At 49.0% G+C, this 27,972-nt stretch overlaps 1 protein-coding gene across 3 annotated transcripts; it reads left to right on the top strand.

The window, feature by feature from the left end:
• The first annotated feature begins 2,806 nt into the window (after window positions 1–2,806).
• LOC103537341 (Golgi integral membrane protein 4) lies at window positions 2,807–27,423 on the top strand. Of its 3 annotated transcripts, XM_030463774.1 has the most exons (15): window positions 2,807–3,503; window positions 8,766–8,840; window positions 9,574–9,623; window positions 11,243–11,296; window positions 14,072–14,222; window positions 15,571–15,653; window positions 16,746–16,898; window positions 17,029–17,307; window positions 17,929–18,086; window positions 19,728–19,936; window positions 21,649–21,716; window positions 22,004–22,168; window positions 23,189–23,260; window positions 24,305–24,412; window positions 26,463–27,365. In XM_030463774.1, exons 1-14 carry the CDS (start codon window positions 3,317–3,319, stop codon window positions 24,407–24,409), a joined length of 1,809 nt encoding a protein of 602 aa, XP_030319634.1. In that variant the 5' UTR covers window positions 2,807–3,316; the 3' UTR covers window positions 24,410–24,412; window positions 26,463–27,365. The 3 variants fall into 3 exon arrangements, with proteins under 3 accessions (XP_030319634.1, XP_030319635.1, XP_030319633.1); XM_030463775.1 differs by having other exon boundaries at window positions 23,189–23,273; window positions 24,305–27,423; XM_030463773.1 differs by having other exon boundaries at window positions 2,808–3,503; window positions 24,305–27,423.
• Window positions 27,424–27,972: the final 549 nt, after the last annotated feature.

The raw sequence follows: 27,972 nt of genomic DNA on the forward strand, positions 1-27,972 counted from the left end.
GCTCCTCTCCTGCTCAGCCTAAACCCTCCAGAATGTCTGCAGATGAACAGGTCTGCAGGCACCCAGCCAGGCTGTAGGGCTCAGCCAGTTCCAGTGGGTTGTGGATGTTGCCGGTTTGATGAGTGGGACTTTACAAAACTGTTGTGAAACTGCAACCCCTAAACAACAAAGCTTCCCCTCTGTCCCCTTCTAACCCCTTCCTTCCCTCAGTCTTTTTCAGACTCTTGGTTTCTTGACAGCATTTACATAACCTGGCTGAAAGCACTCCCACAGCCCATGAAATGCCTGCTAGGAAATCCAAAGCTCTGATTAAAAGGATGAAGCTTTCCAGGGCTGCAATATTTGCACAGATGGTTAATGCTCATGGCTTGCTCTACAGAGTTTCAGAAAGTGGCATTTTCTTTAGAAGTACATCGAGCCTGAGCTCTCCCATGGGAATTGCTTGTTTTGTTCAGATTATTATTTTAAAGCTATCATCTGATGTGATCACCCATTGGATTAGAGGAAGCTAAAGGAGATGATCAGATAATCCCTGAGGCACAAAGCATTTTGAGTTGGATTTGGAGGGAGCTGTCACCTATGGTCAACTTGTTTAGCTCAGGGTGCTTCTGTCCTCCCCTGCATCTTTCTGGAAACACTTGTTGTCTAGTGGCTGCAGACCTTTAGAGATGTGAGGCCTTGTAGTAACTTGAACTGGCTGATGTGGCATCTCCTTTTCAGAAAAAAAAAAAAAAAAAAAAAAAAGAGATAGAGAGAGAAAAATGCAAAAATGAATAGTAGCAGGTAAATATACAAACTCAGCCTTGCCAAATCATCGAGACATCCCCTTGTCATCTGCTGCATGGAAATCTTTGGCAAAGAGAACATCTGGTCCATCCCAGTCAGATGAGCCTAAGGATCTAGTCAGGCTGAAAGCAAATTACTAGATGGCAGAAACTTGGTCAAATCTTTCTCAACTAGACATTCCCATATTCACTATTTTAACCTTCTCCAGAGTCCTCACTGTCAAAACCTCAGAAATTGCCAATGTTCCTCAGGCAGGAACAAGCACATGAGGAAGTAATTAATGAGAGCAGGAGAGAGAGAGGAAAAATAAAAGAATGTGCTGAATAAAGGCAAAACTGAGACTCAAATCCCTCATCCCACAGGCTGCCTCCTCAGTCCTCCAGATGCCACCAAAAGACATTCCAGCTTCTGACAAACAGCCTGAAGAGATGCTGAAGTATGTAAAAGTATGTAAAAAACCAGCTGGGCAGGGATGCTCCTGATGCACACCTTCTGTGGAGTGTCCTGAGCACAGGGTATGTGAGTCAGCAACAAGATTACCCCTGGTCCTACAGGCAAAGAGTCCATGGCAGACAAAGGCTGCCCAGAGCATCATATATTATTTTTAAGGACGAGCTAAGCAGTAAGTCTGCAGTAATTAGTTAATTCATTAAGGAAAGCAATGTTTTCTGGAAGCTGTGCTCAGAGGCAGGACTGTTGGCCAAATCACCTGATTTCCAGTGGGCTGTCTCACCCTTGTTCTGGCAGGCACCTCAAAAACCATACAAAATCCACTTAAAATGCTTGAAAAAAAAAAAAAAAACCACCACAAAACCCAGCATCAAACACTTACTTACTTTGGATAAATCAGAACCTCATAGGAATGCTGTGCCTCAGTTTCCCCAAGTTAAGGAATGCCATTCAGCTATTTCCCACCAGTACTGTAAAGCTCATTTGATTAATATTTATAAACCTGTGCATGACTCTTAGAGGGGAATTGCTGAAGAATTAATTGTTATGGTTGCTGCTTATTCCCCAGATGCCTGAAATATGGAACTTGGCAGAATTCTGGAGGAGCTGAGATAAGAGATGAGCCAACCTGACAGTTGGGCTGCTGGTGCAGGCAAGGGGTCTTAAATAGCAAATTTCAGCTCAGAACATGGGCAGAGCTCCAAAGGTTCTGAAATACTGAGTTACAGAATGGTTTGTGTTGGAAGGGACCTTTGAAGGTCACCGAGTCCAACCCCCCTGCTGTGACCAGGGACATTTCAGCTCCCATCAGGCTGCTCAGAGCCCCATCCAACCTAACCCTGGATGTTTCCAGGGCTGGGGAAATAGGATTTTTCCCTCCTGTTCCTGGCTATTTGCTAACAACAGGGCTGTGCATCACACACCTGGATGGAGGCAGATGGGCTCTGCCAGAGGACCACAGCCCACTTCAAGGGCAGAGAGGCTCTGCTGCCTACAGCACTGGGAAAACCCTAACTCATCCTGCAGCCTTCTCTCTGTGCTGTCCTCATGCCTTGATCGGCTTTCCCAAAAAGAAATTCCTGCTTTTTAAAAGAAAACAAAAATCAAACAACAAAACAACTCCCTGAGGTTTTAATTTAATCATTTGAAGAGCTCAAGGAGGGTGACAAAGATGATGAGAGGGCTGGAGCACCTCTGCTATGGAGACAGGCTGAGAGTTGGGGTTGTGCAGCTTGGAGACCTCCGGGGAGACCCTCGAGCACCTTCCAGAACCTAAAGGGGCTTCAGGAAAGCTGGGGAGGGACTTCTGACAAGGATTAGGATCGATACCAGTTAATTAGGAAGGAATTCTATGGTGTGAGGGTGCCGAGTCCCTGTCCGGGGCTGCCCCATCCCAGCAGTGCTGCAGCTCGGAGCAGCCCGGGCTGGTGTGCGGTGTTCCGGGGCTCCGTGGTGTCCCCGGTGTCCCCGGTGTCCCCCTGCCCACCGGAGGGCGGGCTCGCCGCAGCCCGGATGCCGCCGCCGCCGATTTCCTGGCCCGATTCCCGGCCCCGGGGCCGCCGCTTCCCCTCGGGCTGCGGGCGGGGAGGGGGCCCAAGGGCTGCTTGTCCCGACGGGTTATTTTTTCCGGTCGGTGCTGCCGGGGGGGTGAAAGGAGGTGGGCAGAGCCAAAGGCGGCCGTACCCCCTTCCTGCCCCCCCCAACTCCCCTCCCCTCCGCTGCAGCACATGGGAAGCAAAAGTTTTCCTCCTCCTCCTCCTCCTCGCCTCTCCCCTCGCCCCCCGGTCCCCCGGAGCGGTTGGCAGGCGGAGGATGCGGCTGCCGGTAGCCGGGCTGCTCCTCCCCGGACACCGGGGGTTGTGTTGCTTTTCTCTCCGTTGGGAAATGAGGAATAAAATCTTGCTGGAGCGTTTTCGGCTTCTCTGAAGGCTGGGAAAGAGAGAAGGCGAGACTTTGATCGCATCTTGCGGGAGGGATCTGCCAATTTGCGGAGGAAACGGGCTGGTGGGTAACAAGAATCTGATGGTTTAGCCCCGGCGGGGAGGTAGCGCCCACCCCATCGCTTTGCTCCGGCCCCAGCATGGGCACGGGAATGTGTTCCAGGAGGCAGAAGGGGCTTCTGCAAACCGGGTTTTGTCTGGTGACTGTGGCGTGTTTGGGCTCGGGAGTTTTCATGTACAACCACTTGCAGCAGAAGGTGCGGAACGCCGAAGCCCTGGCCCAGAAATACAAACAGCAGCAGGAGGCTCTGTCTGCCCAGCTCCAAGGTAAGTGATGGGCTCTGGGGTGCACCCACTGTCCCCCTCTCCCCCCAGCATCACCTCCCGGGGGGTTTGCTGCACGGCCCCACCACGGGCAGGGTGCCTCGGTGGGGTGAGGTCCAGCTTTGGGCTTTTAAAGGCTTTCAGAAGATGTTGTGGCCAATTTCCTTCCCCGTCTCCCCTTTGCTGCCTGAAATTAGCACAGCCTGGAATCGGAGGTGCTGCTAATTGCAGGATGGGGACTGTAGTGTGCTGGGTTGGTGAGCTCAGCTGCGTCACATCGAGTCCATTGCTTCTCCCTGTACTTTCCCTTCGGTCGTAAAGATTAATCCCATCTCATCCTAAACGTGAAGCTGTAAAAATGCAAATAGGGCTGAGAGAGGCTCCCAGCTGTGGCTCTGCTCTCCAGCCTGCCGGAGCATCTGTCTGGGAAGGGAGCAGAGAGAGAGACAAGAGGTCCTGGAGGAAAGTTTGTTGTCATGTTGGCCACTGCCTTTGCCTTTGATCTTCTCGAGAGAGACTGATCTGTGACTAAAAACTGGCCTCTGTGGGGCTGATAGGTGCTGCAGCACAGAGCTAAAAAAAAAAGGGGGGGGGGAGGAGGGAAAAATGGCTTTTCTGAGCCCACTGACCAGCACTTGGTGCCTTTGGCAAGTGCTGCCAGCAGACCAGGAGGCAAACATCATAGGGATATTACCCCTCTCCCTTTCCCTCTTCACTTGTCCTTCTTGCATAAATGAGGAAAAATGACATTTAGGCCCATGGGAAGGCTGAGGACACATTACTGCACTGCTGAACTCTTACTTTCTGGTTTATCATTCTGTCCTCCCTTCCCAGCACCTGTCACTAGGTTTCCAGTCTCTAGAGGGATGTGCAGAGAGGTTTGGTGGGAATCCACTCTTGGGTAGTCAGCAGCTGTGTGGGTAATGCTGGAGGACAAGTTGGGTCTGCAGGTGCCCACAGAATGGTTTTTATGTGGACAAAATATTGCTTGCCTGTGGATTCGGTGGCTCAAGGTCAAAAGATTAATTTGACACTTTTTCTTCAAGGCAATGGGTTTAGATGATGGTGTTTCAATCCAGAGCTCTTTCTCAGGCTAAAATCAAACCTGGGATACCTGTGCTGACCTCTGGTGACATCTCCAGCAATGCTGATTCTGGGGAATTCTGCACATCCTTGACTCAACGTATTTAGGGTTGAATCTTCCCTGGTGGTTTGGTGTGATGCAAACCTAACACTGTACAGAGGTTTCTTGTGCTCAGGGCAGGGCATTTCCACCTGTAAACCAGGAAAGCAGAGTGTGGGGTGTTTTGTCTCTGAAGGAAACATGCTTTAGGAAAAAAAATCAGTCTTGTGAATTGATCTAGTGTGTGTAAATATTTATATATGTATATAGGTTCCCTGCCACTGTGTTACAGTTTGTTTCCATTTGTTTTTAATCAGTGCAGTCAAACAGCTCCTGGTGTGTTGCAGTCCCAGGCACTGGGATTTCCACCTTTGTCCTGTGGTTCTGGGATGCAGGGATCAGCAGGGCAGAACTTAGCCCACATTCCTTTCTGGTGTGTCAACATCTCTTGCTTCTCTGGGAGAGAGGAGCTGGTTCTGCAGAGTGGGATGACAGTGGTGGCCTGAGGGAACCCCAGTTTGGGGAACACCAGGCTCAAGCAAACAACTGGGACAGCCTCATAATACTTTTGCCACCCAAAACATTTGAGTGTCAGAGCTGTGCCTGTTGCTGGGGTTTCTAACCCTCGTGTCAGTCCTCCCATTCCTAAATACAGTTGTTTCCATGGATACCCATTTTATTTTGAGAAGACACTTACTTGTCCAACAGTTCTAACAGAGGCAGAGCTTCTTTTTGGGTTTGGCTGGTGGAGAACCCTGGCCACGGGTGGGCAGGAGCCATGGTCATGGCAGTGTCAGTCACCCCAGTGCTGCTGCCAGTTCAACTGCTTTGGTGCTGAACCCAGGAGAGGTCTGAGCTCCATCCCTGCCCCTCTGCTGCATGCCTGGAATTGGCCTCTGCAAATACAGCCTGGAAGTGAAGAGCTGGGCCAAGAGCTGAGTGAGCAGCACTGCCTGTCCCATCTGCTGCTACTGCTGCTTGTGCACAAGGCAGTGGATCTCATCTTCTTCTCTCATCTGCTCCCTGCAGCCAGGAGGTTCTGGATGAAACTAGAGAGATTTTATTTTGGTCAGTTCACAACCAACCATCACTCTTTGAAGTGATGGGAAGGAAGGGTGTGTTTAGAGTGCCACCCATGTCTGTCTGAGGCTCCTGGTGTGGCCTGAGAGTGGCACATCACCCTGGAGTCTGGGATGGAGGGGTGCCTGAGCGTGAGGATGCAGCACTCCTGTCCTCACCATTGGGTGTCTTTTACCCAAAATGTCTTTCCTTTGCTGTCTCTCTGGATCAGGAGGGGGAGCTATGATGGGTCTGGTGTTCATTCTGCTCCTCTTGTCCTTTGCTCCAGATGATTCTTGAGCCCTGGTGCCAGGGGTGATTATCTGTGCTGTGACAGGATGGAGACTGGCAGGAGGGTTTGATGTCTCTAACATGGAGAGAGACAGGGGAGCAAGTTTTTTGTGGGTGATTATCAGTGAGGAGCACAGTGCAGTCAGTGTTCTGTGCCTGGCTCATCTCTGTGCCTGGAGCTTTAGGAGGGGCAGAGCAGCAAATGACACCTCTGCTGCCTTGCTCCATGGAAGCTGGGAGCCAGCATCCACCCCTGGCTTTCCCAGGCAGGGGTAAAGTGAAACCACTCCAACAGAAAGAGAATAAAACCTGGGACTTGGCAAGACTGGAATCACTCTCCCTCTATGGATCTCTTAAACTCTTCCTGGAAGATGTTTATCTTGGTACTCTGGGGGTATATGAGGCAACACCTTCCCACAATCACCCTGTGTTCTGATCTATTAAAAATGAGAATAAGTCTGTGGATGGCCTGACCTGTTCTTTTTTTCCCAAAGGCCAGGCACTGCCAGGGATTCCATTGTTTCAGCAGTTCCAGTTCTGTGTTTTTAGCTCATTTGGCAGCAGGTGACAGCTCTTGAGTTCTGGCTGAATTCCAGCCTGGATTTAGACACTGACCACCCTCCATTCTCTCTTGTAATTGCAAATTGTTAAAGACTTCCTGGCTTCTTGTCCTCTGCAGCTCTACAGGGCCATTTTGGTCTGCTAAGTTGTTGCTGTATTCCACACAAAGTAGGGTCACTTCTTCATTGCAGCACTTACTGACTGCTTTGTGTAAAGCTGAACCCACCTTTTCGGGGCTCTGGAGACCTGGAAAAATGGCAGGAGAGATTACAACTTCTCAGTTTCTAGTCACTGGAGGTTACTTCAGCTTGTCTTAAAAAAAAAAGTGTCAGGAGAGCCAGATCTTGTGGGATAAATTTGGAATAAACAGCCTCTGCTATGGAGCAGTTCCTGCTGTGTGGTGCTTGTGTGGGATTTGTGGTTCTGGGTGTCAGCACCAGCCCATTGCTAGAGATGCTTGGCTGTGCTGTAGCTTCCCCTTTACTCTGTGAGATCAGCAGCATCCCCAGCAGCCAGGACTTCTCATTGCTGGGGTCAGGTTCCCATCACATCAAAGCCTTGTCCTCAGGTGCTCTGCTAAGATAAGGCTGCAGGAAAGTGAGATGCTTGTGGCAGAAACATGAGTGCTTGGAGCTCACAGATCCTGTAGGAAGTAGCTGATGTTCTTAAGATGACAGTTTTGTTCAACAAGGCTTTTTAGCACGTAGTGAAGAAGCACCCACAGTCTCTTTATGTGCTTAGCTGGGCTGGGGAAGCCCTCAGGGTGACATCTGAGTAGTCAGTTGGGAAAAGTGGTTCTAAAAATAAAGCTGTTATGAAGTAGACACTTGGACAGCTGCAGTGAGGGGCTTGCTGCTTACCAGTGTGCTCAGCCAGGGAAAACGTCCTTCCTGATTGGAAACAAATATTTCTACAGTAATGGTTTGGAGAAGATGGTAGTTTCCTCACTTCAAAGGAAAATATTGAAGGGGCCCAGCCCAGGGGAAGCATCTTCACCACTGGGATGTCTGTGGTGTTCAACTGAGATGGTAACAAAGAGAAGGAAGGAGGTAGCAGGGCTGGTGACAATAGGAATGCCTGACCTAGGACACTGCCCCTTCCTGCTCCCTGAGGGAGGGCAAAAGTAACAGAGGGAATAAGGTGGGTGAGGAGAGACAGCCTGGAGGTGTGTGTGCCTGAAAACAGCTCCTCAGGCTGGGCTGGGACTGAGCCCCAAACAAAGTCTTTGTACCTGCAGTGTTTAAAACAAGCCTGGTCCAGGAAAAACAAACTTATCTGTTTGTGCTTTATTTCAGTACAGGAGGAGGCACAGGAGGTTCCTTTTCTCACCCCCCTGCTCTTGCCACCCCACTCACTCCCTGTGCAGAGGGGCTGGAGGAGCCTCTTGCAGCTGGGTGCTGGACCTGGGGAAAGCTCTTGGTCAGCATTCAGGCATCAGGGTGGATTAAAATCACCATCCATCAGGAAGCTTCTCTGGCACTTTGATTTGTCATGTGGCTGCTGCCCAAAGCAGCCTCATCCCTCTCCCTCCTGGCTCCTGTGCAGAGTACAGATGCTCTTTTGTGTGCAGTGGCTGAAGGAGCTGCTCATCTCCTTTGCCTTAGTGGCCTGAGGGGCCAGTTAATGGTTGGGTTGTGAAAGAGGAGAAAATGTCTCTTCTGTGTCCTGCTGATGCCTTTAAAGAAGAGGTGACCTGGAAAGCTTTGGCTACCTTGAACCTGGTAATGGCCTTAGCCTGCAAATACACAGCTCAGCCACTGGCATCTGCAGCAAGCCCTGAGTGCAGATACTCACAGGATGACAGTCTGGTGTGTAATATCAGGAATATCCCTTGTCTCCTGTGCAGCTGTCCCAACCCTGCTCCAGACCTTATCTCTTCACAGCTGACAAAGGAGTACAGAGAGCTTGTATCTGGCCCTGGCCCTTTCAGTGCTCAGGACATCAGGTATCCACAGGTATTTTGGGACTGTTGGTTTCTTTGTACTGGATTTTACCTGTGAGCTCCTGTGTCCTTTAGCCTAGGAACCCAGAGTGCTGCAGGCATTTTAAAGCAGAAAGGGTTCTTTTTTCCCAAATCTGCTCTCTTGGGTACTTGCTAGCCAGGTCCACAGCAGGATTCAGGGTCTTACATGTCCCCCTGGTGGCATGACCTGCAAGAGGCCTGTTTTGGGGAAAAAGTGGGCAAAAATGTCAGGGTTTATCTCATGCTCTGCCTCTTTCTGCTTCCCAAGTTGTGTATGAGCACAGGTCCCGGCTGGAGAGATCCTTGCAGAAGGAGAGAGGGGAACACAAGAAGACAAAGGAAGGTGAGTGCTGACAGCCAGCTCCTGGGGGAGAGGTGGGTGTTGTACCCAAAGGCTTTTCTGCCTCCAGGGCCATGTGTGTGTTACTGAACATCCCTTCTGCTTAGAGGACAGTTACCTGACATGGGCACTGCCCAGAAGGTGCTGGGAGGTGGGTTCTGTTCCCTTGTGTTCCTGCACAGCTCCTCAGCCTACTCTGTGAGTAACAGTGCCCATGATGTGGTATCTGAGTTACCTTAAGTGGTAACTAAAGCTGACAAGAGACCATGCTTTTTTCTTGTAAATATGAAAACTTTCTAATAAAAGTGATCTGCAATGCTGTGCTCTACAAGTGCTTCATGATGTGAGCATCACTGCATGGACAATCCAGACTGCCAGGTCTTTTAAAGCTGATGTGCAAAAGCAGATCTAGACATGCAGGATATTTTAAGACCATGAAGCATAAGAAAGTGGAGCTGTTTGTGTGATAAAGTAGGAAGTCCCCAATGGATTTGCCTGTAGAATGGGAAGGGAAGGACATTTGGGCCTAGATGGGTGGACAGTGCTCATGGAAAAACTCAGGACACTGAGTAGTGAGTGTCCTAGCAGCATCTGCATTTCAGCATGTTGAGCTCCAGCCTTCTGCTCAGCAAGAGGCTGGTTTCCTCCTTCCCATTCCCCCCCTCACCCCAAATTATAAACCAGATCCTTGTCAAACTCCAGCTGATTCAATTCTCTTCTCTTCTTCTGTGTCTAGATTTTTTAGTGTATAAACTAGAAGCTCAGGAAGCTCTCAACAAGGAGAAGGTAAGGTATGGCTTGTTCCTCAGAGCCTGTGGGTGTAGTAATGGTAAAGATTTTTCTGGTACCAGCAGAGTCAAGAGGCCAGGGCTGCTGTCTGGAGGGCATGAAAGAGTACAAGTGTGTATGGCAGGAGGTGAACTTTGGCTGACACCACCTTGCAAGGCTGTGGTCTGTGAGGATTTGCCTCCTCTTAAGGAAAGACTGTGTAGTGCTAGAGCTCTTCTGAGAGCAGGGGGGCCTGTGCTGCTGTCAGAAAAGAGAATTTCTGTGTCATGGTACAGAAGGGTCCTGGGGAAACTGGGTGCAAGGCACATCACAGGGGACAAGGAGGAGAAAGGCCTTGGGGAAAACATATCTATTGTTTTCTGTCTCCAGGGATTGTCAGATGGCTTCCACCAGCCTGTGAGTGGCAAAGTTGAAAGGGAGTGTGTTCAGGTGATGTGTCATGAATCCTCCATTCAGCACTGTCCTGGTCCAGGGCCAGGGGACATGTCCCTGCTGGGATGCACACTCACCAGCCAGCTGATGGCTCTGCAGGGCCCTGTGCACTCCAGGGCTAAGGGAAGCTCTTCCCAGGGCCCTGCCTTGTGACAAACTGGCTTGTCCCCATTTCTGCAGCTGAAATGGTGTCACCTGGCTGTGTCCCAAAGGCTGAGCTCCACTGCTGCTGGCCCTGGGATGTGAAAAGCCTGTGAAAGACAGGCACACAACTGTCCCTCCTCATTAGGTGGCCTGGCTGGAGTTTGCCTCCTGCCATTTACCCAGTAGCACAGGGAACAAAGCAGAATGTTTTTGGTTAAACAAAAGTATTGATGCTGAAATTAGTGAGGATGGGGCACATTTGAACAAGAGCAGTATCAACAGTCAAGCTGTGAGGTGGGAAATGCCAAGGCTCCTGGCTTCCCATTCAGCAGGGAAAAGGACCCTTCAGCAGAGGTGAGGAAGGAACATTTTGTCCCAACCTGGGACAACCTGGGAGTTATAATGCTGGTTTTTTTCCTTTCTCAGAGCATCTCTTGATGAGGTGCTGGAGCTGAGGAACTGCTCTTCCCCTGCTCATCTGTGGGTGAATGTCACCCAATTACAGAGGAAACTCATGGGTGAACATCTGAACACTTGATGGCTGGGCAGCTCCCTTGCAGCTTGTGCTCATTTGCTGAGTCCTTACCACATCAGTTGACCTGTGGGTTGGTTTTTTTTTTTTGTTAAGTGGTGCAGCTTTTGTGTGTAGGTGAAAGCCTTGGCTCTGGTGCTGCCTGCCTCCTCCACAGCTGCTGCAGAGTGCTCAGCTTGCTGGGGGGTTCTGTCCCAGTCCTGAGCCCCTCTTAGATAGAAAAGAGAAAGACTTGGGGAAAACTCCTGTGGATGTGAATCAGGAATGCTGTTAAGGAGCTGGTGGCTGGGTTATTCTGAAAGAGTTCCCCTCCAGCTGTGCTCAGGCTCATGTCCTGCTGGTCACCTTGGTGGGCTTGTTCCCAGTCACCCTGTGTGTGCCTGCCTGGGAAGGGGTGGTTGGTGGGACCTTGCTGGTGATGCAGTGCTGGTGAGGTGCTCCTCTGTGTTCCTCCCTGCCTTAGGTTTTTCTGAAATCTAACAGCACTGTTCAATCTTTTTCTTCCCAGCAAGACTCCATGAACAGATATGGAGCCCTCAGTTCCCAGCACAAGATCCTGAAGGTAAGGGAGGATCTGGTTCCACATACTGACCATTACAGAAGGGTCCTTGGAAGGAGAGTCCCTGTTTTCTATTACCAGGGATGCCCAGGAGAGACCCAGGGCTTCCTGCACCCTCTGCCAGCAGGGAGGGAGGGAGGGGACCACCCTGAGTGTTGATCTACATTCCTTCCTGACTATTCAGGTTCATGGGAGTTTCCTATTTATTCTGCTGGGCTTTGTATCAGGTTACAGCCTTCACCTATACCTCCTTTCAATGGCACCCTTTGTGCAGTTTATCACACAGGACTTCTCTTGTTCAGCATGTTCTATTCTGGGTCTCTCAGTGTGAAAATAGGTCTATTCATTGTAGTTTGCCCTTTGGGCTGATACAATATACTCCAGTCCATGTAAGTGGCTTGGAGGGGGGTGGCTGAGAGCATTTTATGGCTTATCACATGCCCCATCTGAAGCATATCTTGATGTTGGAGTTTGCTGTCATTAGAGCAGTGCAACTGTGGCTGGTGATGGTGGCTCTGAAGTGCTTTTAGTTAGAGGGCTGGCAGTGAAATGGTAATTTAATTCTGGGATGTAGAAAGAGGGCGAGGTTCCAGCAGCCCTCCTCACCACTGGGTTCTATTTCCTGAGCAGAGCTGGACCTCCAGCTGCCTGGCTTTTGGATTCAAACTTCGGGAAAAGGGAAGTACAGTTCTGTCTCTTGGGTATTATCCAGCACTGTGGATTCTGGGAACGTTTCACAGTTGTAATGTTCCTCTTCATGGCAACTGCAGTCTGAGCAGAATGCTCTGGTTTGCTTGTCTCAAGGGGACAGGGAGAGCATTTCATCCCAGCTCCCTTTCTCCTGCTTCCTTTTATTGTGAGGGGAAGTCATCTATATTTTTAACTGCATTTACAGCTGCTGAAAGACAGCACAGCCCTTGGGACTGCAGACTGGTAGATTTCAGTCCCCCCCCTCCTCAAAAAAAAGCAGTATTTAGCTCAACTTCTAACTATTTCTGAGGCTATGAGAAACACTTCTGTGTCTGGAGTAGGGGGGGAGATGTGTCCCAGGAGGCAGATTGCTGCCAGCCATGGTTTTGAGGTAGTCTTTTATTTTCTTCTTTGTCTTCCCCTGACCTAAATCCACACAGCTGAGTTGAAGGACTCCTGGTTTTCTCCTGGTTTTCAGAACACCAGCTGGCTGGCTTCCTGAAGGATACAAATTCCCCAGTTGCAGATTTGGGTGTGAAGGGTGAGGACCCTCACCAGAGTTAAGTTGCTTCTCTGAAAAACAATCACATGTAGCATGTTCCAGACCTCCTGTCCTGCAGCTACAATAAACTCCTACAACAACTACATCATCTTTAGACTCCTCCTGAGGTTTGCATGCATTGGTCACAGCCTTCCTTAGAAACCAGCAAGGGTGCTCCATGTGCTTCATGAACCAGGCTGGGCCTCAGGTGCTTTCTGTGACCTTGGTCAAGGCTCTTATCTCTCTCTTCAGCTTCCTGCTGCCATCAGAGGGTGAATATTCCCCCCCTTCCCCTGACTGTGAGCAGTCTGGGGACAGACATGAAGCACGTCATCTGCCAGACAGAACATGGGCTGGAAATTAATAGACCTGAGCTGATGAGGAATTAAAAAAAATCCTTGAATTTCTTAGAATTTCTAGCTAAAATAATTTCTCACTTGCTAACTTGGTGCCTTCTGAGGTGTTTAATATCAACATTATTTTAGGGATGTGGCTCCTCTGCAGTGCTTTTCTGCTGGTGGCTCTAATGAGAGCTGTAAGTACCTACTGTCTTTGCAAATCAAAGAAGCAATCTTTTATTTTCATCCTTTCCCTTCTGGTCTTGTGATCTGATTAACCTGACATCCTTGTCTCTCCTCTTTGTTCTGTCCCTGGGACCCCTCCATACTGATAGCTTTTCCCTCTACATTACATGTATTTTTTGAGCACAGTTACTGCTCTCCTTTGAGTGGAGGATAATCCCTCCAGGGGACAAAGCCTGGCCCACAAATGCATTTTTTTATGCTGGGAATAAATGCAATCATCAATAGCATCTAAAGGTTTGGGGATTTTTTATTTGATTTTTTTAAAAAAGATGGTTTTATACAGGAAGGCTGTTTGAAATTGCTGCCTGAGTGCTGAAGAGCTATTGTGTGGAAGGGACAGAGTTCACCTGGGAGCAAATCAATCTGCATACATAATTGGTGTTGACAAACCAAATGGGAAAGGACTCTCTGGGTTACCATGGGAACAAAAAAAAGGAGGTGAATTCTGGTTCATCAGGTCTGAGCAAAAGGATGCATCAGCATGTTTTGTTCTTGGGCTCTGCCAGAGGGGAGAGGAGAGCATCTCTTCAGCCCACTTCTATCTGATGAGGTTTTGTCCTGCTTGTAACAGTCTGGGGTCTGCTGAGAGGATTTGTGCAGTGTTCCACAGGCACTTGGTTTGCTACCAACAAATCCTACAGCCTGTCCTGCTCACACTGCAGGGGCTGTGCAGGGAAGTTGGGAAGGAGTCTCCATCAGGCAGGAGTGGACTTGCTACCATGTTCTGCCTCCTGTTTAGTGGCTTCCAAGGAGACCAGAGTTTAATTGGCATTTCACATCCCTCCTGAGCCACTGAACATGAGGAATATTTCACTGTATCTGGGATTACCAGCCTCATTAGAAGGCCAGAAATTTCTTCTATCTCCCCAAGCAGCTTAGTAAACAGAGGCACTAGAGTAGCAATTGCCAATAGTTACATTCTTCTGCTTGTACTGACTCTTTGTCACTTCTTTTGATGTTCAGAACCAGCATGAAGATGTCAAGAAGCAGCTGCTTGACCTGCAGCTGCAGCACAACAGCTTGAAACTGGAACATCGTAAGACACTGGAGACCCACAGCCAGAAATATGCCCAGCTGCAGCAGGAGAAGGACAGTGAAGTCACCAACTTGCAGGGTGAGTGCAATGGAGAGCTGAGAAAACACCTGGCAGAGAAAGGGGCAGAAACAACAGGCTCATCCATCAGATGATCCTGCCTCACCCTCTCCTTCCCCTGCTGAGTGAGTGTCATGAAGTCAGCAGGGATGCTTTTTGTGGCAGAGGTAAAACATCATGACATTTGGGCAGCCCATCTATTTCAATGCACATTTTCCACTTCTCTGTACACTTCTGACATTGGAAAACAATTCCTATACCACTGGAATCCTGCAAATTCTAGCACTTAGGCTTGGGAGCAAATTAAACATGCTTTTTGTAATTAATGATGTAGGAATATAAAATGCATTTAATGGTACAAGTATTACAAGGAGTGTTGATCCCTTTAATTTCCAAAGAGTAGTTGCTACTTAGCCTGCTGCTTAATTAGATTGTGGGGTTTTTAAGGTTCACATCTGTTCTTACTTAGATTAGGTCTGGGAAAGGGAAATCTGCTCTTGGTTAATTTGTTTTTTCCCCTCTTATCAACACAACCCTGGTGTCTGATCAGCACTCCTGGTTAGGAGGGGGGAATGGAGCACAAGCAAGTGAAGCTTAAATATTTCATTGTCTCTCTTCTTGAAATCAAATTCTGCCAGAGGAAGGGGAATAATGATCAGAACACTAATGCAAAGAGGAGAGCTAATCAGGAAGATCAGCTTAAAGCTGAGATATTAATATTCTCTGTCCCTCTTCCCAAGCTGCTGCTCACTTGCTGCCATCTCTCCCCTGTGCTTTAAGCTCAAAGCTGGCAAGTAAATCTTCCCTGAAGTGCTGGTAACCAGCCCACACAAAAAAGAGCAATACAGCCTCAGGAGGGGTGGCAAAGCAGGGAGCAGCAGCATTGCTAATGCCTCATTTTCTTTCCATGGTCCCACCAGTGCTTCCTAGAAATAACCTGTCCTCAGGAGACACATGTTGGAAGATGTGTCTGTTGGTGAGGGGAACAGAGAACAGAAGAGGTATCTGAGCAGTGGGCAGTGCTCAGGGCTGATAAAATGGGACTGGAGGAGTTTTTCTAGGTTCAGTTGCAAAAATGAAAGCATCACCCCAGGGTGAGGAAGCAGAAGCCCTCTGAGAATCAAGAGGGATTGCTTTACCAGGTGCAGCTGGGAGCTTCTCTTGGCTGTCCCAGTTGCTTTCCAGCTTTGGGGCAGCTCTCAGGGTGGTGACCCAGCTGTGAAGATGCTGGGGACAATGCAGCTGTGCCTTGTGACTCCATGGCTGGGCTTGGAGAGATCTACAAGGTCACGAGGAATTTATGGTAAGGAGAGGAGATACTACACTTGTGAAAACAGCTCTCCTATGCAAAGTTCTCCTTTTCTTGCAGACACAGTGTTTAAACTCAGAGAAGAGAGCAAGCTCCTTCGGAAGGCTCACCAGGAGGTCCACTCTCAGCTCCTCAGTGCCCAGGTAACCAGCACAGGGCTGTTAGTGGCCAACACTGGCTAGTGATGCCCAAGCCTAGGGAGCCAAGTGCTGCATGCACAGCTTGCCATGCTGGCCTACAGACAACATGACAGGTTTTTGATGGGTACCAGTTCTTCTTTCATCTAGCCTGTTCTGACTGGAAGCAGCCTCCTACTTGCTAGGGCTGTATCCCATGAACTGTTCTTGGCTTCCTTTTCCTCATTCCTTTTGTGTTGGCTTTGCTGAGTCGTTTTGTTGAGGTTTGTTTTGTTTTCTTAATGTTAATTTAAGGTCAAATTTCAGGGGAAGAATTGAAATCAACAGAGCCTGCTCAGGAATTAATTTCCTGCTAAACTTTCCTTGCTGCTTGGAAGCTTTCCTACTCTGCTCAGTCCCTAATTTGGTCCATTTCCAGGTACCCTGGCAAGCATACGAAAAGCTCTCGCCCCTCACTTTCCTATAAATAACAGGGGTAAGATTGGGAGCTTTTCCTAAGTAGCTTTTTCAAGCCTTACTTTTCAGGGTGGGAGATGGAAGAAATTAAGCTGCAGTAGAGAGAAAAGTGTTGCATTTGCTTAGCAGTCCAGGAGAATCAATTTTCATTTGCCTTGCAAAGTAAACTGAATTGTCAAGTAGGATTATACCAATTATTGTCAGCCCTGCTGAGATGAGCACATGGGTGGAGAAATGGCCTCCACAGGAGGAAAAAGCTGACCTCAAAGGTATGTGTGTGTGAGGCCCAGGAGGAGAAACCCAGCCAGAGCCAGGACACAGTTCTTGGGCAAAGGCAGGAGTTGTGTCAGTGGCTCATGCAGTCAGTAGCATCAGGCTAAGAATCAAAGTCAAATTCCAGCATTCAAATGAGCAATAAAATGAGATGTGAGACTGGCAAAGAGGGAATGCAGAAGATCCATGGAATCTGGAGGGAAAGCTGAAGACCAGCTTGGTCTTAGTGTGGTGGATTATCTCCAGCCTTTCATATCCATGGAATATGTATCTCCTTTAGGAGCTGGCCATAAGAGTGGTTGCTTCCAGCAAGGAGTTGTTTGACTGTGTTGCAGTGTGTGGTTCCTCTGTACCCTCTTATCCCCTCAGACCCAGATGGAAGAGTTCAGGCAGTTCAAGGAAGCTCTACAGAAGATGCCAAGCTTCAAAGCAGGAGCTGGGAAGGGGCAGCAGCAGCCTCAGGTGCTGAAGGAGCAGCCCATGGCACCACCCAACAGCCCATCACAGCTGGCAAGGCCGAAGGTGTGGTAGTCCCAGGAGACCCCCAGGAGGAGAGTTCTGCAGGGCTTCTGTGGGTCTTCAGCAAGGGGCTTTGATCTGGAGGGAACTGAGCTTGTTCCTCCAGCTTGCTCTTGTCCTCTCTTCCCTGCAGGCTCTTCCAGTCAATCAAGAGAATCACCCTGCTGGGAACCTCTTGGCCTCGCAGGTCTCTGGGCTTCAGAAGCAGGCAGATGGCCCTCAGCTGCAGGGCCACCAGCCATACAGCAACGATGGCCCAAGGCCACAGCCCAAGGTGCTCTTTACCCATCCAGCCCCACTGCAAGACACCAACTCCCTGCCAGGGGCTCTGCCAGCCTGGCCAGCAAGACACGGGGATGGCCACCTCATGAGATTCACCCGCACCATGAACAGTCTGCCAAATGGAAACCCAGTAAGCTCTGCACCCTGCCTGCTCTGGGTAGCTCCTGCTTTTCAAGCTCAAAAGGATGATATTTGTAATGGTATCACACTCCCTGGTGTGGAAACTCCTGGCCCGTGTTCTCTCTGAGTTTGTGGTTGAGCAGCAGACTGAGGTTCTTGTCCTGGGTCCTGATGGATCTGCAAAGAATAAATAACAGAAGAAGCTCCTTTGCCTCCTGGGGTGACTGGGAGTGAGCTTCTGGAAAGCAAACCTCTGAAAAAATGGCAATAATTGCAGCGTGGTGAGACTGTAATTGCTGTAACTGTTAAAATAGCAATGTGTGGGGTTTTTTTAGAAGTGGCTGTGTCGTTCCTCTTTTTATGGAGATTCATCTACCTTAGACAAGCTTGGGTCACATGAGATCCAAGTTATTTCCTCTTGGCTTTGTGGAAAGAGAAGGACATGTTTGACTGCAGGCTGGCTGGACAGGATTGTGGGTTTGTTCTGGAGTCCTTCTGAGTCTGTTTTTCAAAGGATCCTTCTGGTCCATGAGGTTGTCCAAGTGCAAGGGAGATGTGCAGGTAGCTGATAGGATTGGGAGCCTCATGTATGTCCTTGTGTGTACTGAGTATGGATGTGTCTCCTCTGCAGGATCTGAAGATGGTGATGCACATTCAGGTGAGGAGCAATGAGGAAAGCCAGGCTCCAGGATTGTCACCATCTGACCTGAAACAACCCTCTGAGGCAGAAAACCCTCAGATGCCAGACAACCACCATGCTACAGGGAGCAGAGAGGGGCAAGTGCAAAGGTTGGTGACACAAAACTCCCTTCTGCTCTCAGTGTTCAGGCTCAGAGGTATGGTACAGGCTGGCCCCTGGACTCTCTCTGAGAAAGCTTTTATTGTTCTTATTAACCTTTTGAGATTAGCTGAGACCTTGGTATCAGAATTCCCTGCAACCCAGGATCAGACACCCTCAGCACAGTGTGTTCTCCAGACCTGATCTGGGGGTAGAAGGGAGAGGAGAGCTGAGGGAATTCCCTTGAAAGTGCAGAGGTTCAGAGAAGGGTGTGAACCTGCCTGTTCCATGCAGCTCACAGGATGGATAAATTCTACAGAATGTTACTTGTGCTGCTGAAGGAGTCTAGCTGGGGCCCAGGATCCTGTTGCACTGGGTGCTGTGCAGGCACAGGAGAAAGTGTTCACTGCCTCAGCAGTGCTCAGAGGGTGGTTTGCAAAAGGAAGAAAATGTCTTTGTGGGGCTGCAATTCATCAAAGCCTGGCCAGAATCCAAAACCTGGCTCTGAAAATAGTGCTTCCTCATTTAACTTATTTATGTGTGTCTAGGTCATATCTGCTCAGTTTGCTGGAGCAAACAAATCCACTTTGTTTGAGCTGTAGAGGAGACTTCTGGATTTCATTTTAAACTCAGCCTCATTCTATCCATTCTCTCCTGCCATATTTGTTTGTTCTCTTTACCCATCATTTTCCAAGGTCAGGGATTGTGCTTTGCTTATTTAAAGGGCAAAGTCTTGCCCATCCTGCCCTGGCAGGTGACACCTGCATGGGCACACAGAGCTGCTGCAGGGGAGTGTTTTGGGGGTGTTCTCCCTCTCTCCCAGGGTTGGGATTTGTGTGGGTGTAAGTGAAGGTGAGGGTTGAAGTCCTGATGACCGAACAGCCTTTCCTCAGCTACAGGAATCAGTCTGCTCAGTGACAGGATGGTGTCACTGCCCTGTGAAACAGCAAATGCAAACCTGGAGTTGCTTGGCAAATGGTTTCTGCAAGGACAGAGCTTATGGGATGTTTGGTGTGTGCATTGTTTTTCCTTGATCTGTCATCAAGAAATGACTGAGCAGCTGGAGACTGTTACTTACACTGCATGAGATCTGTGATAAGGAGAGCAGAAACCAACTTTCTCTGGGAGGTGTCAATGCCAAGAACAATATCAGAGCCCAGCAGAGCACAGAAGAGGCTGAGCAGCTGATGCCAAGGGCTGTTGTGCTGGGTGGCTGAGACCAGCAGATACCAGATGAGCTGTCTTATGTCCAGTTTGCATTGTGAGGGTTTTATAATGGGGAGACCTAAGATGAAGGCTGAGTTACCATTTTTCTTACTTAAAGTTCCCTGTGGTGGCAGTATTCTGGCTTTAAAAAGCTTCAAGTGTTGACTTGGAATGCATTGTTGTGTGGATATGGTTTGGTATCATGGAAGTTATGTTAAAGCAGTTCTACAATAACTTGTGTTTATAAAGTAAAACTCATTTTGTACTGATGGGGCATGTTAACTGTTCTGTTTCAAGCAGATAACCAAAGCAATCTGCTAGTTTTGCCAAAAAGTTAAATTAGGACAAACTTCTTCATGTCTTGGCATTGTTCTTTTTTCTCTGCTTGCCATTATGAAACCTCTCCTGAGGGGGGTGTTCTGTTTTGTTTTCTACCCTCTCTGCAGCTGGAAAGACATAGTTAACAAAGCGAATACCCAGATGGATGAAGAACAAGTGCACAGTTACCCACAGAGCCTTCATCTGGACCCCAGGCCTGGGCAGGAGCTGCAGCGTGGCAGCCCCCAGCCTGCTGGTCAGAGGAGAGGGGAAGAGCATCTGAGAGCTCCTCAGGAGGGTGAGAAGGACAGGACAGATGATGAGGAGCTCGAAATGGGTATGATTTCCCTGATCCCGTGCTAAGAAAGCAGGGAGCAAGAATAGCTTTCTGCTTGTGTTGATGGAAACTTTGCAGCTCTTGGAAAATCCTTGTGCTTTTGTTCTCCTTGGTCATGTGAAAAGCCTGGACTGTTTCCCATCTTTGTTCCCTGTTGTCCTGCATCCTCACATTTCCAAGGCAGCAGGCTCAAAATCTGTGGAAGTTAAGGCAATTCCCTTTTCTTTCCAATGGGGCAAATATCCCTGGGTTTTGCCAGACTCCATCTCACCCTCCCATTGGAACTGATTTCATTTTTTTAGAAGTGTTTTTTTTCTAACTCGCTCAGGGCAAAAAAATTTCCAACTCTCCTGAGGAGGCTAAAAGCAAATGAATGAGAGGGCAGCTGGAGGTACTTTCCAGTCAGCCAGCAGAGCACTTAAAGCTCTCCTAAAGCCTGGTAGAGGCTGCATGTGGGCAGTGGGAGGCCAGCTCTTGCAATGAGGTGTTAGGATTCCTCAGATCCCTCAGGTCAGGAGAAACCTGTGACTTGCTGTAGAGTTCATCCATCCCACCATGAAACCAAGTCATGAACAACCCACCTGATGATGCAGGTGATGGCAGAATCTTGTCTCTGCCTCCTTGTCCAGTGTCAACATTTAGTAAACACATTTTGTTGCAGGAAGCAGCCTCTACCATCGATTTCTCTTGCACACACGGGCACAGCCTGTGAGATCCTTAGCTATTCCTTTGTCAAGAAGAGACACTGCAGTGTAAATGTGACTAATGCTGATTCTGTGTGTTGCTAGACTGAGGTGGAATGTTAAGTAGGTGGCTTTTCAGGTAGCTAATCCTCTGCTGTGGTCGTGGCTGCAGTAAGGCAGGGGGAGCTGGGAGCTGAGACTCCTGCAAGGATCTCATCTGAAATGCTGACTTGCATCCTATTTAACATGAATAAGATGGTCTCAGCCTGTTTCTTGATAGTAGATTTTTGGCTCTGGATTTGGAAGAGAGGAGGGACATCTTGGGGCAGAGATTAAAGTCCATGATTCTAAGTGCATCTTGGATGAAAAGGCTGAAATTGCCCAAGATGGGAGATTTCCTCCTGGGCTGTTGGCTCCATTCCCTCTCTGCAGGTGAAGTGCTCCCAGTTGGATAACACAAATAACTTCCATGCAGGTGCTGGCTGGAGAGGAGGTTTGGTGTGCCTGTGCTTTCCCACAGCTATGTTTAGCTGCTATTTCATGTTGTGCTTTAGCTGTTATTTCATGTCTTGCTGACCTGATTTTCAGCAGCTCCCCTTAGAGGAACTGGAATAATTGATTCACATCAAAGTGAATCCTACCCTGAAAAGGCCTCGTGGCAGGTACAAGGGGGGAGCCTGAGGACCAAAAGCATTTTTCTCTCATGCCACTGCTGAGCTTGGGCAGTGTTACAGCACCTTGATCTAGATTAGGGACTGAAATCAGAGCTGGGTTTTGTCTTTGTATCATCTGTGCTGTTCTCTGTGCTTCAGCACATGCTTGTGCCCCAGGCTGGGGGACAAGGAGCAGCTCTGGCAGCTGGGGGAGCTTGGTGCTGCTGTGCTGGGAGCACCCTGGGAGCCTGCAGGAGCTCCAGACAAATCCCCACGGGGCATGGAGTTAATGCAGCTGCTGCCCACCAGCAGGAATCTCAGCTGATGACACTGGCTGTTGAGAGCATGCACTGGTGACTCTTCCTTTTCCTGGCAGATGCAGGAGTGATTGAGAGAGAGGAGAACTTGGGTTCCCAGAAAGAACTTGTTGCCCAGGAGCCCATGGTAAGTGCTGCTGCCATCTGGGTGCAACCCCAGCTTGGAACAAGATTCCAGCTGTTCCTCTTGGGTGGATGCTTTCTCAGAAGTTTCTGTCACATCCTGGAGGGATGTTGTGGAGGGATTCAGAGGGATAACAAAGACTCAGGGGGGATGGTTGTTTTTAGAACCACTAACATGCTTGAAGAGAGGTGTGACTGGAGGGCTACAAACCAGCACCTCCTGCTCACTGGTGAAGGCAGACTCACCTTGGGGTGCCTCCTTGGTATTCACAAGAGACTTTTCTTGTCCAGATGCCAGATGATGCTGCAGATCCTGCCCAGGATCCCAATAACCAAGGTGAGGATGAATTTGAGGAAGCTGAGCTGGAGAGACCTGACTTTGAAGAGAAGGTGGAAGGTCTGGAGAAGTTCAAGGAGCCCAGCATGAAACAAGACTCTAAGGAGAAGCCACTGAAGGTGATTGACATGAGGGCGACCAGAAGGGGCCAGAGAGAGGTCCCCAGCTCTGAGTGGGGGGAGGCAGAAAGCTTAAGGACTCAAAGGAAATCCAGCCATGGTCATGGATGGATCCATAATCCCACTGCATGGCATATGGCAGGGCAGGAGAAACCTTCTGAGAATCAGTGGGTTGGTCAGTACCAGAACTTGTTCTGGCCCTGTCCTCTCTGCTTGCTGAAGCCAACCCTTCCTGTAGCATTTGCAGCACCCATCTGGCTGAAGAGACAGGAGCTGGCTCACCCCACAGCCCTGCCTGCTGTGTCTGTTCAAGCACTTGAGGGACCAAAACCAGAGCCAATAAGCCAGGGCTGTGCTCAGGGTCTAGTCAGGGCTGGGCATGCAGCAGCTCTTGGCAGCAGTGTCAACACGTGAGGATTCAGCCTCCTGGTTTGCCTGCTTGCAGATGGAATCCATTTAATTTGTAAAGTGCTCCTTGCTCTCTGAAGCCAGCCTGCATCAGGGAAATGTTAGCTTGTTTTGACAAGCAGCTGAGTGTTGCTTGTTTTAAAAAGGGGTGTTTTATCTGTCAAGCTCTAAAAGCATGGTTAATAGTCAGGTTTAAAAAATATATATATTTTAAAAATCCAGGCCAATGGAAGCAAACAAGAAAGAGATGCTGGCAGCAGCAGAGCAACATCTCCTCAGGAGGAGAGAAAATGTGGAAAGAATTAGTGACATGAAACCTGACTGTCAGATAGGGCTCCCTAAAGCTCTGCTCTAAGTAACTTGTAGATTCCCTGCAGCCCCTCTCTCCACTGTGTAAGGAGCTCTGGGTGGCTGCTGCCAGCAGGTGGGAGGAGAGGCTGGGTGGATAAAGGACAGATGGAGTCAGGGTGTCCTCATTGTCTCTCCACTGTCCCTCGGTTCCCGATGTGTAGTTCAGACTTGTGGCTCTAAGACCAGAGAGCTGTGTCCCTGGCATGGGGTGGAAGTGGGCTGGGGCACTGCCAACAGGGTCTGACTTTTGGTATTTTTCAGGATGCTGGCAGAGCTGCCAAGCCCAGGGAAGAGCCAATGGATGACTATCAAGAAGATCAGGAGCAAGAAATTGTACGACACCAAGGTTCTTCCTCTTTCCCTCTCTGGTGTGGTTGTTACCTGGGTGTGTTGGTAGCCAGGAGCTCAGTGTGCTGCAGCTTTTAGGGAGCCAGATGTGAGCAGCAACTTCAGTTTTGTCTCTGCCTGCTCCATGAGGTCTAGAACAAACCTGGAGCCCACTTACTGCAGCTCCCTTTTATTTTTCATGCTCTGTTCCCTCTCCTCAGTCCTTTCTTTCTGGGGCTGTTGGGTTACAGGCAGCAAGTGGAATAGAAGTATGGGGAGAGAAGAATGAGTCCCAGTCCTGAGGGAAGGGTTGGAGGTGGTGTGTTGGTTGGGCCACACTTGCCAGGAAGGAACTGCTCCTGTTTGGGTGCAAGCAGGTCCAGCTGCTGTGTGCCAGAGCCTCAGGACTTGTGCAGTCAGTGACAGGCTGGCTTTCCTCTAGGAGAAAAGTGAGAGCATGAGCACTAGAGAGGATCACCCTGGTGCCTTCTGGGGCATGTGGATAGAGGTGAAGGATCCTCTTCATCCTCTCCTTGCCCTTTTTGAGTGATGTTGCTCTTTTTTCTCTGCAGTTTCAGCGTGCTTGATGAGGAATGGAGAGTTGGGGCTGTCTGCTGGGGTGGGGACACAAGGGGTGGGCAAAGCTGATGGCAGGACCTGCCCTTGTCCTGTGTGTAGAACTTGGCTTGTACAATATTGGACCAAAACGTGCCAGTGGAGGCTGTGCTGGCTGCTGCAGGTCACGGGTGGGATTTGTTGCCCTGTTTGTGGGGGGTGCAGGGGACCTGCTGCTCGTGTGGCAGTGGCAACAGGGCTGCAATGTTAGAATTGCATTGTAGTGCCAGGGCATTAAATGTGCTTAAAGGAAAAGGCTGACTGTGGCAACACAGGCTTCTCACCTCTGTGTCTTGTCTTGCCTGAAGGTCCTCAGCAGAGATGGATTCTTCCCTGTTTTCCTAAGTTTCCAGGTGTGCTCCTAGGTAGTGTCTCCTCTTCCAGGCCTTGCTGATTATTTTTTTTTTCCATCCTGGCTGTTCCCTCTGCACTCAGGAGGATCATGGAGGTGAAGTGGATGACAATGATGACCTGGAACTTGTCCAAGACCAGCAGGACCATGCAGGCATACAGGGTGGCAAGAAGGATGACTACTACTGAAAGGTGCTGAAGGAGAATGGGATACACTAGGAATGAGGAGATGGGAAACTCCTCCTGGGAACTGGGTCCTGGATTCAACACTGCCCAGAACAGGCAAAGGCAGGAGGAGATGTCTGAGCAGGGTGCTTGCAGGTGTGCAGGACACCTACATTTTGGGGGCCATTGCTGCCTCTCCAGCCCATAGCATAGAAGTGCTCTCAGACTGTAGGAAAGATTTTATCCTTCTGCTTCTCTTAGAAGCACTTTTTGATTTACTGTCTTCTTCACCCTCTTGTTTTCCCTATCCCCTCCCAAGCTGGAGAGATTTTCTTGTTTGTTTAGTTGTTTTTTTTAATGCCTTGGTCAGCAGGGGGGTGCCTGAACTGATCCCTGCCCTTCCTCGACTGATTGCTAATACAAAGGAATCTGTCTTCATAAAGTATTTTGCTTAGTAGTGTTTCTTTAAAACATCTTTTGCTCCCATTGGAGTAAGGTGGAGAGGAAGTTACCCTGCTTGTTGTCTGGAGCTATGCCAGGGTGGTGGCTAACCAGGAGCACCAACAGAAATCATTGTGTGCCACCCAGTGTACGTGTGTGTGTGTGTATCAATTCCTGGATCCTCATCCACTGGCTCAGAGTAGAGTTCTCCTTTCCTTGGCTGTGAGCTGTGACTGTTCTGCTGGGCTCAGAGTCTCCCCTCATGCTCTGCATCTTGTCCTGGCATTGCTGGTGCACCCTGGGTTCCTGGAGGCATGGCTGGCCTGAGCAAGATTGGTTCTTCTGGGCTTCAGGGACTGCCACAGAAAGGATCACCCCATGGTGCACCAAGCACTCCATGGCACAGCTGGCAGTCCTTCTGCTGGGATTTTGTACTTTATTATTTCTACTTTCAGTATTTTGGTGGTGTGGATGCCCCCTTAGCTTTCTTCTGAATCAGAAATCCAGGAGTGACCCAGCTCCTATTGAAATGAAGCTATTTCATTTGAGAGCTTCAGCAAAACCCCAATTTGTGACTAGTTTTCAGTTCTTTCAATCTGTATCCCTCCCTAGAACAGACTACTTCAGGGGTAAAGCTCTCCAGGCCCCAGTGTGCACACAGATCTCCAGAGAGGACAAATGCTGTTCTGGGGGCTCTACACTCTTCATTCTGCTCAGTATTCATGGGCACAATAAGCCAAGAGGTGTATCAGAGGCAGAACAGCAGCCAGAGGCTGTTCCAAGGGGTCCAGGGAGAGGTCTGAGAGCCAAGTGCCACAGCTGCTCCTGTAGCCCACTAAGGAGCTCCCTGCAAAGCTCTGAAGGTGTGTAAGATACCCCAGGTTACTCACAGTGGTTAATGCTGCTTGGCTCTCTGTATCAGCACCCTTGCTGGGTGATGCAATGCTGCTCAGCCTCCACTGGCTGCTATAAATAGCAGTTTCAGAACAGATCAGCTGGAGTTGCAGTCACCAGTTCAGATGCATCCTGGTCAAAAAACGTCTCCAGGTCTCAGCAGTTCTGGTGAGATGTCACTGTCCCACAGTTCAGTGCAGGCTCAACAACCAACACATCTGTGAGCTGCAAACCTGCAGGTCCAAGCTGCCCTGCTGAGATAGGCAGCAGTTATCTCTGCTGAATTGCATGCACGGATGTTTCCCTCAGCCTGTGACTGGCCCAGCACTGAGGTTCAGACCTTACTGGAAGTAAAACAAGTGCTGGAAACAGAACCCCAGTGGGGGTGAGACTGTGCTGACTCAGAGGCTGCAGGAGCTATCTAAATTAGGAGGCAAATTCTCTGCTTTTGCATGGCTGGGGTGAGTAATCCTCAAAGTTATGACTTGGAGGGAACTGTAACAGCTCAGCCCTGAATGTAAAGCTCCCTGCTAGGAGGATGCTTTAGCAACCATATGCCACATGGTGCCCTCAGCTGAGAGCTGAGCATCTCTGCTCTGGGGATCGTCTGCCCTGGCTCCGTGCAAGACTAAAATTAGCAGAGTTGCATAAACTGTTAGCTGCAGGGTGGTTAATGCTCCCTTGTCTTGTCCCAGGGCAAGTTGCCCCCATTTTAATTCTAGTTCACCATTTCCTCTAACAGGAGATGAAACAAGAGACCATAAATCCAGTGGAGGAGAGCTGGAAAAGCAGAAAACCTGTAGTGCTGGGTCTGACTGGAGGTCTATAAAGCCATCTGGGGTGTCTCTGGGTTTGATGTGCTGCTCAGGGTTCACTCCTTAAAGCAAATACTGGTGTTTTGTCGGAGGGGTGAACTGCTGAAGTGAAATACAAGAGATGTCCAGGCTGAGATTTGTTGCCAACTGAGGCAGGGAAGAAGATCTTAGGGAACAGCTGGATTACCCAGAGAACTGCACAAAGTTTAAGCAGACACAGCTTGCTCAGTTTGGCTCCAGCCACCCCCTGACCCCTGCACATTTCTCAGGAAGGGCTGTCAGCTTTCTATCCTGGCTGGAACCTCCACAGGTAAGTTTGCCTCAGCCCCCAAGAAGTGCCTTCAGCAGCACAGCCCCTCCTTTTGCTGTGTAAGCATCACCAAGTGTTTTCTGAGGAGAGCAGCCATTCCTACAGCCTTACCATCCTCTTTCTGTGCTGGTCCTGGGTTGGTTTGTTGGGGTTTTTTCCATGGGTTCCTTTTGGTATCAAAAGAGATTTCTAGCAACTTTCTGTAGGCCAGCAGACACCTGCTCAACACTAAACTTGGTCAAAAGCTAGATGTGGAAATAACGTGAGATTTACTTGTTAAATGACTGTAAAGATTTTCTCTAGAAAGCATATACTTTAACAAGGCAAGTCTGTGAGACAGGGAAAGGTCTCCTGATATGAGACCATTCAGTCACATCCATGTTCAGTGCATCCAGAAGACAAAATATTTCAAGGAGTTCCATGTTGCTGCAAATTACACTTTGTATATATTCAAGTAACACCTTCAGTGAAGACCAAGGTGTATTATTTGGGTTTGTATTTTGTTTAGGCTGTGAAATAAAAACAAGTTTCAGAATCTTATTTTTGTTATTTTTAAACATATAAGACAATAAACTCTTATAAAGAAAACATATTGTCATCTGTAGTTCTTGTATTTCCAATTAGGTAACACAGTGAAGAAAAACTAAACTGATGTGTTTGGCACATTTCTAGGTTTTTAACATGATAATTGTACTACTCTCAGATGCTTATGTTTGGCTATTAAAAACCAGAACAGGACACCACGGCAAATCTGATGAAAACACAAAACAAAACAAAAAACCCACAATTGTTTGTGGGGGATGAAATCTGCTACTCAGAATAGGCAGGACTGAGAGCAGCCAGTTTAACTGTTCAAGAATCTCCAAGGATGTGTTTTGATCAGCGTTTCCTTAGAGCTCCTTTGTTTATGCATTTAGACAAGTTTGCACCTTAGGGTGAGTCCTTTCAAGGTCGCTCTGAAGGCGTTCTGGTGCAGCGCTGGGACTGCTGTCTCCTCTAGTGCTGTGCTGCCAGCCAAACAGCTGGCTCCAGATCAGATGGATGGACAGGGACTCGGTCCTGCTGCAGAGACACGAAAACAGCTTTTGTTCCGAGGCAGGAGGAAGACGAGGATCTTCTCCTCTGGT

The sequence above is a fragment of the Calypte anna genome, chromosome 21 (assembly GCF_003957555.1).
Source record: "Calypte anna isolate BGI_N300 chromosome 21, bCalAnn1_v1.p, whole genome shotgun sequence".
NCBI classification, from domain to species: Eukaryota; Metazoa; Chordata; class Aves; order Apodiformes; family Trochilidae; genus Calypte; species Calypte anna.